The sequence below is a fragment of the Oryza glaberrima genome, chromosome 8 (genome assembly GCF_000147395.1).
Source record: "Oryza glaberrima chromosome 8, OglaRS2, whole genome shotgun sequence".
In the NCBI taxonomy this organism is placed as follows: Eukaryota; Viridiplantae; Streptophyta; class Magnoliopsida; order Poales; family Poaceae; genus Oryza; species Oryza glaberrima.
This window is the reverse complement of record NC_068333.1, coordinates 3543836-3553710: the sequence shown is the minus strand read 5'-3', so window position 1 is coordinate 3553710 and position 9875 is coordinate 3543836. Positions and strand designations below refer to the sequence as shown.

General features: G+C 35.3%; 1 protein-coding gene across 1 annotated transcript; it reads right to left on the bottom strand.

Moving 5' to 3' along the window:
• Positions 1-1304: 1304 nt before the first annotated feature.
• On the bottom strand, positions 1305-2672 carry LOC127783370 (uncharacterized). Its single transcript, XM_052310631.1, has 2 exons — positions 2331-2672; positions 1305-1656 (listed from the first exon to the last, which is right to left on the bottom strand). The coding sequence occupies exons 1-2, from the start codon at positions 2664-2666 to the stop codon at positions 1513-1515; spliced, it is 480 nt and encodes a 159-aa protein (XP_052166591.1). The 5' UTR covers positions 2667-2672; the 3' UTR covers positions 1305-1512.
• Between the last annotated feature and the right edge of the window lie 7203 nt (positions 2673-9875).

Below are 9875 nucleotides of genomic sequence, written 5' to 3'. Positions count from 1 at the left end.
ACTAAGCTACAAATACTACCAACTGCTATACATAGTGCGTGAGCTCTGACAGGCAATTGTTGATTTTGTCTTAGGCCCTATTTGTTTCAGCTTAAAATTATTGTAATCTAGATTATTGAGCCAGATTACTATAAGCTGAATTATAATAAGCCGACATAGAATAAGCTGTGAGCTATTTGTTTCTCTGGATTATAAACTGTTTGTTAGCTGTTAGCCACCCAATAATCAAAAATAAGCACATTCAGAGTAGATTACTATATTATAATAATCTGGCTTATAAATTATAATAATCTATCATAATAAGCTATCTGTTTGTTTCAGTTTATTTCTAATAATCCATATTATAATAATTCTAGGCTAACAAATATGTTCTTAGACTCACAACTACTAGTCATCTTATTATTCTCCTAACTAAAACAGGAGTTAGAGATGAGGACATGTTCGACGATCTATGTACACAGCAATACCTCCACTGATATCACGAGACATGATACTAATATTTGTAAGCACAGTTCCATCCAAACCTACATCATATCTTTGAGACACTGATTGTGGACGATTGTGGACGTTCTTTCTAGATTCAACATAATTATAGCGTATCAGGTTATCTACGATCATCGATTGGCTAGGCTATCAATCAGTGTGTCATACCTCGCTTATGCTACAGACATACAGTCACCATACGATATGTTAGGTGTGTCTTTCTACTAAGATGAGCCTAAAATAAGACTCCGACTCTATTACTATCCTGATACCTAGATACCTATTACTTTGTAACCAACGTATTTGTCTTATACGCATGTTCGACACAACCCCTAATATGTTATTTTTAATGCTAGTTCAAAGCACTGAAAATTGTACACTAAACTCACATGTAAAGGAGGATCATGGCTTGGCGTTGCATACATATGTGAGGATTCTCGCCATCGTGCGCCGATGGTATGTAAGGGTGGTAATGGGTTGAACTTTTTAGTCTACAAAATGTAAGGGCGGGGTTAAAAATGATTGGATTGAAATTTAGTAAATTTTTATGGTAAAAATATTTTAGCGCTGAGATGGATTATTAATGGGCCTATGGGTCCTAAGTCCTAGCCATTACCACCCCTTTGGTACGTAGGTATGCAAATTAATTAACATACAAAAGTGGTAATTATATACAGTTGACCGAAGGAGTGACATGTATGTACCTAAGGAGATGAGTGATGCAATCGCGCGATTGAGTTCACGTATAGCTCCGATGCAATTTACTCCACGCGAATCAATTAAAATTTGATCACATACATTTATTCAAACTTTGGTGCATAGGTCCTCACATGCATATGTGTATAATCACTGGTACAGGAAACATTTTTACAGGCAGGTGATAACCTGATAATATATATATACTTACTACACAACATATTCAATTATTCGAATATATCCGATACAACTAGTTCTGCAAACTACGTACATCTACGAAATACTTAGCACAGTTATTAATAACTAGTGATATGCGAATGGTAATATATGTGATCAATTGTAGTGTGGGCCACCTCCTTGCTCCGGCTCTCCGCACGCCGGTAGTACACTTGCTTTGGCGCCGCCACCTCTCGCCGCGGGCCTTGTTGCCATCTTCTCGCCGCCGTCGAAGTCGCCATCAGCCGCCGCCACCGTTTGCTGCCGCCCGCAATCATTCAGTCAATGAATCGATCAATCACACACGTACATAAGTAACTGAGCTGGGTGCTAATTAATACTTCTTTTATTTTAAAATATATGATAACGTTGATTTTCATATATGTTTGACCATTCATGTTATTTAAAAAATTATAAATATTATTTATTTTATTCTGATTTATTTTTCATTAAAGAAACTACGATATAAACTTATAATTTACATATTTATATTAAATCTTTAACAAAATAAAATGAATGTTATGTAAAAATGTTAATGACATCATTTTTGAACGGAAATAGTACTCCCTCTATTTTATTATATTATAAGTCATTTGACTTTAATCGAAATTTTTTTGTTTGACTTAGTATATTTAAAATATTAGTAGCATCTACAACACCAAATTAAGTTTCACTGAATTTAACATCAAATATATTTTGACAATATATTTATTTTGTATTGAATATATTATTATATTTTTCTATAAACTTGATTAAATTTAAAGAAGATTAACTGAGAAAAAAAATCCAAATAACTAATAATAAGAAAAAGAAAACTCGATTAAATTTAAAGAAGATTAACTGAGAAAAAAAATCCAAATAACTAATAATAAAAAAAAGAAACGGAGTGAGTAGTACTTAATTCCATGCATCCACAGTAACATTAATTGACTTACAGCAACGCTGTGGTACTCGCGGGATGACGACGACGACGTCCCGGCGGCGGAGTAGTGCTCCTCGGAGGCGAGCTCGCCGACGTCGAGATCAGCTCCGACGGCGTGGCGGTGGTGGTGGTCGGCGGCGGCCTTGTCACCGCCCACGGCAACCCCAGCCGCCGCGTTGTACGACTTGAGGCGGCGGCTGCCGCCGAGGAATGGTGCAGACCAAAGTAGGGGTAGGGCCGGAACCACGCCGGGGAGGCGTCGGCCGGGCGGCGCCGGCGAGCGGCGGAGCGCGTACTGCAGCAGCAGCTGCTGCTGCTTGCCGGCGAGGCGAGCGAGCATGGCGGCCATGGCAGGTAGCTGCTTGATTTTCTCTTGCTCGGTTTGTTTGTGTGAGAGTTTGAGGATTTGGTTGCTGCTGTATTTATAGACAGTTAATTACGCGCATGTTTGACACTGTAAAAGTAATTAGGGTTCATTCGTCTACGTTTTGATCATATATATTACTGTGCTAATATAGTTCACATGGCTCTATGTATGACAGGAGTTGATCAATTCCATCTCTGTGTGTTTAGATGAGAGACAATGAGACCTATTGACTTACGCAGCTACAATCTCAAACTATTTATATTCAAATTTTCAATTGACTACCCCTGTTGCATATTAATATAAGTTTTCATATATTTAAAACACTATACCTCGGTTTAAAGAACTGTTGTTTTAGAAAGTCAAAGACATATCAAACAAAAGGTTAAAAGACTACCATTCTCTTCATTAAATTGAAGCAGGGAGAAAATAAGGAGTAGAAGAAAATAAGGAAAAGTGAGTGCTATTGGTTCGGTGGTCAAAACGGGAAAAATAAGATAAAATGGTATTGAAAGATCTAAATGGACTCCAGACTAAAAAAGATAGTTTTTGTGGGATAAATCTTCAAGCTAAAAAGACGGTCTTTTAAGGGCGGTGAGAATATCTAGATTAATTCCTTCTTACACATGCACACATCAAAAAATACGAATAATCATAGTGACAAGAGCTCACCAAATTAAGTCGTGCTTGGGCTATCTAACACAAGCGAATATATCAAAACCATGATTGCCATTCTCAAAATGAAAAAAAAAGGGCAAGAATAGCACATCGATTTGATACGTAATCAGGCAAAGATTAGTACAATTCAGCAGCGTTGCAAGTGTAAACTCGTCTTAAAATAAAAACAAATGGGAGCACACACTCCCTAACTGATATAACACAAAAATATACTCCGACTATATCATGTTCAAGGAGTCAGCTTGACGACGACCTTGCAGAGTTGGAAGGATTTGTAGACGGTACTCCCCCGTTTCTAAATATTTGACACCGTTAACTTTTTAGCACATGTTTGACTGTTCATTTTATTTAAAAACTTTTGTGAAATACGTAAAACTATATTTATACATATAAGTATATTTAACAATGAGTCAAATGATAGGAAATGAATTAATAATTACTATTTTTTAAAAAAAAGACGAACGGTCAAACATATTTAAAAAAAGTCAACGGCGTCAAATATTTAGAAACGGAGGGAGTATATCTCTCCTAGACGGTATCTAACATTTGCTAAGTACGTCAACCAAAAAACAAATGCCCACATATATACATATATATTTTGCTTTCTACTAAGTTGATCAATGTAGTGTACACACTTGCTGACTTGGACAAGTTTTCACATCAACGCGCACACGCATGCGTACAACTGCAGATACTAAGCTAGTGTAGTCAAAACTTTGACCAACTATTGCTGAGTGAATTAGCCATAACGAATAATTTTGTAAATCTAGACATGTGAAGATATATTGTTGTTTGGCATATAAAGTGCAGCATATATACATTTGGTTGATCTTTTACATATAATAAAAAAGTTCCATTAGTAAAGAAAACCTATATTTGTTTATCATCTATTATATTATTAAAACATGATTGAGACGAGGCATCACGTTTACCGTGGAGATTACACAATTCCATATTAATCAGAGAAAACAAAAAATTAGAATTCAATTAGATATCTAATTTAATTATAACTGAAATTTAGAATACAAAATAATCAATATTGAAAGACGATGCAGGTAGAACACCAGACGAGATTAATAAAAATTCAAAACAAAAAAAATAAAGTCTGCAATTAGAAAAAAAGAAAATAGAGTTCGTGTAAAAATAACTTAAAAATATTAAATGAGTAGTCACCAAGAACACATTACGATATTAATTAAAATTTGAAATAAAAGTAAAATAAAATTTTAAATCAGGAAAAGAAAAATAAGTGTTCATGTAGGAATATAATTTAGAAATAACTAAAAGAAAAAATAAAACTAAGGGATATATACAAACAAGAAACCATTTAGAACACAACACAAAATTAATTAAAATTTAAAATAAAAAGAAAATAAATGCTGAAATTAGAAAAATAAAAAATAGAGTTCATATAAAAATACAGTTTAGAAAAAACTGAAATTCAAAACAAAAATAATAATAGAAAACACAGTCAATGTAGAACACCCATTTAACTATTTAGAGATGTCGTTTAACCATTTACCACCCATATGACAATGTCATGTGGGTCCTCATGATAACAAGTGGGTCCAGTAACAAATAATTAATTGCCACATCTAAAAGTGGCATATGATTAAATATGTCTAAAACAATAAATTCTGATTTTTTTAAAAAGAGAAAAAATAAATGAGAGATCAAATTTTGAGATACAATTTAGAATAAAAAAGTTCAGAAAAAAATAAGGATATTAGTAAACAATTCATCTAGAAACATAACTATTGCAAATGATAATAAAGAGGGGATAGCAGGGCAAGCCTTAAAGGAGTAGTAGGGTCGTGGTGGTTGATGGGACGTCCAATCTAAATAACTAGATTATATGGTGTGGTCCTTGTGAACTTTTATGAATGGTAAATTTACAATGGTTTGTTTAGGTGATAACGGGATATATGTTGATGTATTGATATTGTGCATGGATGATTTGTTCTCCATTATAGAGCATAAAATATTAGACGCATCTATTTGTTTCATGCGGAGACGAGGATTCACGTGGATTAATTCAACGTGTGAGGATGGGGATGGTAAAAGTTCTATCCCCATCATGATTGGCGGGGACGGGGTCGGTGAAATTTGAACCTCACATGGGTGAGGGTGTGGGGGCAACCTGTCACACCCCAATCTAGCACCGCCGTACAATGGCACACCTAACATGAGCGTGTCATAGGAAAAAGGGCGCGAACCGCTTCCTATGAAACCGCGATCTCAATATCAGTCCCAGGACATAACACTGGTATCCACGGTGACAAATATGAATCATTGCAATCTTTAAAATAAATAGAGGACTTATTTACCTTAACTTAGATTGCAGCTCAGGACAACCCGAGAATACAACCGACGACACGAACGAGGCAAACACCAACCAAGCAGCAGCAGCAACAGAACCAACGGTTTAACACCCAACACGCTGGGAACCAGGACGAAACCCTAATCTTCACTTCGCTTTATCTTCAACTTCAGGGCGGAGTATATATATGTGTGTGTATATGTATATATATATATATATATATATATGTATATATATGTATGTATATATATATGTATATATATATGTATGTATATATATGTATGTATATATATATATATATGTATATATGTCCTATATGGGTATATATATATATATATATATATATATATATATATATATATATATATATATATATATATATATATATATATATATATATGTGTGTGTGTGTGTGTGTATATATATATATATATAGTAAATTTGTTTGGTGCTCCATGGTGCCCGGGCACCATTGTTGAAATTGAGTATATACCCAATTCAAATGAGTATGAAACTTTTTCAATTACTTAGATATTAACATTAACTACTTTACTAACTAGTTCAAAGCAAGTTTGAACTGAATTTGAACTTGTTTTTGTTAGATTTTGATTCTAGGTATATAGCATCCATACATATAATTAGTTAGGTATGTAATCATGAATTGTGAAATAAAGTTAAATTTGAGTTGTTTTGTTGATAGGTATAGGTATGAATCGAATTATTATAACTAGGTATATACTCACAATTTAAAAATTTTAAAAAATTTGAGTGATTTTGTGCATTTGATACCATGGTGCCCGGGCACCATGGTGCCCCATATGAGTGTCCTATATATATATATGTATAATGTATATATATATATACATACATATATGTATATATATATGGTAAGACTTCTATACCCCCCCCATCCCCTCCCAATTTCCCCCCACCCCACGCGCCTCCCCCTCCCCCCCCCATCCCCTCCCAATTTCCCCCCACCCCACGCGCCTCCCCCTCCCCACCCGAGCGCTCCTCGCGATTCCTCCTCCCCCCCACCCCCAGAGCGCTCACTCCTCCTCCTCTCCCCTTTTTTGAGAGAAAAAAATAAAGGAAAAATTTGCCTTCAATGGGAATAGAACTCAAGATCTTCAACTCAAATTAACACATGGCACTAACCAATAGGCTATTTCTTAGTTGTGATAGAGTTTTTTTAGTAAAAACTTATCTTCTCATACATCACGAAATATAGTAGCGCGTCCGGTTACTACAAATATATAGGTTCTTATTACAGCCAAGTGACTAGTATTGCTGGGTTAAAGCCTCACATACTAACCATATACTTGTTACGGCACAAAAATAGAAGTGTTACTACATGATAGGTGCATGTTACCACTTTCAAGTAGCTATGTTACTGCACGACAATTGTAGTTTTACTATGTCATTTTTACGAGATGAAGATCGAATAGGTGGGCTATATGTAAAGTCTGTAGGTGGCTTTGAGCGAGGTCTGATTGATGTAGGAGTGTTTTGAATAATTTTATACATTTGGTAAAACCATGTTACTGCATGTACATGCCCTTGTTATTGCAAGGTACACATTCTGTTTCTGCATGTGGAGGATTAAAGTTCAAAATGCCAATTTTTGAAAAGCAATATCTCACAAGATATGTATTATTTTTTAAAACCGTTTTCACAATGATACTATAGTTTTACTGCATGTGGAGGTTTAAACTTCAAAATGCATCTACGTACTCCTCTCCTCAAGAAACCGTTTTTCCTCCCTCTTCTCAAGAAAACCGGTTTCCTCGCTCCAATATAGTGTTACTGCATGCATGTATATGACGTTACTACACTTTTAATAATAATATTGTGGTGAATTGCAGTAAATCAGGAATTGAAATAAAAATATATGGGTTCAAAGTCTCAGATGCTAATCATATACTTCTTACTGCACAAAAATAAAAGTGTTACTGCACAGCATATACACGTTACCACCTGACAGTTACACATTACCGCATGTTTATGCAGTAACACTATCCAAGAACTGTAGTAAAACACTTTGTTACTATAGAACATATAGAACGTTACTGCACCTTTGGCAGTAACATCATGATGAAATTGTAGTAAATCAGAAATCAAAAGAAAAATATGGGTTAAAAGTCTCACATGCTAAATATACTTGTTACCGCACAAAGTGGAAGTGTTACTACATGGCTGGTACACGTTACCACATATTTATGCAGTAACACTATGATAGATTAATTGTAGTAACACGCTCGGTTACTGGAAACCACATAGGCCGTTACTGCTCTCTAGCACTAGTGTCACTACACAATTTTAACTAGTTGAGCGTTGTGTCCGCATAGGGGATTGACCAAGAATAACCTATGGTAGATTTATTCTAGCACTATCAAAGATGCAAATCAATTCTGTTACATATGGAATTATAGTAACATGCTTGGTTACTGCAAAACACACAGGTTGTTACGTCATGTAAGAACTATTGTTACTACACAATTTTCACAAGATTAATGTTACATCTGCTTAACGATTCCATAGAGATTTACTTGATGGTTTACCTCTCTCCCCTCACCCACCCAACACGCCCTCTGTTCGAATTTTTGTTTATTGTGAAAGCATATGTTACTACAAAACATATAGGACGTTATTGTACTTTTAATAGTAATATCATGGTGAAATTATAGTAAACTAGGAATCGAAACAAAAATGTATGGGTTAAAAGTATGCATGCTAACCATATACTTGTTACTGCACAAAAGTGTAAGTGTTACTGCATGGCAGGTATACGTTACCATAAAGTTTGTGTAGTAACACTATTCAAGAATTACAGTAAGACGCTTTGTTACTGCAAAACTTATAGTATTTACCACACTTTCACAGTAACATCATGATGGGATTGTAGTAACGTACAGCAGGCAGTAGTAACACTTATGATATAGTATTATTACTTGTGGAGAGTTGAATTTCAAAAGACCAATCTTTGAAGGTTCGCTCTACCCTTGCCCCACGAGTAAAGCGAGCCAATTCCCCTCTCTCCATGTTACTGTACTTTTTTTCTTACTATATATATCGTTGCAGTAACAATATCAAGTAATTGCAGTAATACACTATGTTATTGTATATTAATATATAGTATAGCCTACTTGTTGACTGTAAGGCTCTTTGCAGCCTTCTCTTAGCCCGCCCACTCATATAATAGTTAGCTGTTTACAATTAATACATGGCCCATTTATCTCTCTCATAGAGTTTCTTGGTTCTTATGTCCAAGCCGGCTGTAAGTTTACAGCCCGCTTCTCCTCTCTTCTCTCCTCCACCTCAGCATTTAGTCGGCTTACAGCCTGCTATTAACTCTTAAGCTAAAATAAACCAGTAACCTGTTTTATTTAACTTATATAAATAAGTTCACAGGTTGGCCACTATACCCCTATCCCCGTGTACAGATTAGGAAGCAACTACTCCATATGTTCTTAGAGAAAGGCAACTCATCTTAGGCGTGTTTAGTTCTAAAGTTTTTCTTCAAACTTTCAACTTTTTCATCACATCAAAAACTTTTTTACACACACAAATTTCCAACTTTTCCGTCACATTATTCCAATTTCAATTAAACTTCTAATTTTGGTGTGAACTAAACACAGCCTTATTACTAGGTTGATTTTTTTTTGACAAAAAAAGTAATAGTATAAAACAACGGAATCTGCTATATTCTAACCTTAAGGTTCCCAACCTTTCTTCCTCGTTTTCTGCACACACGCTTTTCGAAATGCTAAACGGTATGTTTTTTTTTACAAAAAGTTTCTTTACGAAAGTTGCTTTAAAAAATCAAATTAATCTATTTTTTTTTTAAAAAAAATAGCTAATACTTAATTAATCACGTTCTAATAGACTGCTCTGTTTTTCGTGCGGAGAGGATGGGTTCCCAACCCATTGTAGTACTAGTAGTAGCCTAGTAGCTGTGCAAGCACTATACTCCATGTAAAAGCATGGCATCCTGACGATATCCGGCGCTTCAAACGTGAGAAGGTTGTCCTTGTCACGACGAGGCCAGTCGGTCGTGCAAGTGGGGATTCTACGACGTCTTTGCACTCCCTTCTTCTCAGGCACGGCAGAGTTCTAGAGAGCGGCATTTCAACATCAGCAACACCAACACTCCCGAAGCTTTTTTTTTTTTGGTTATTTTCCCCGAGCGTCAAAAA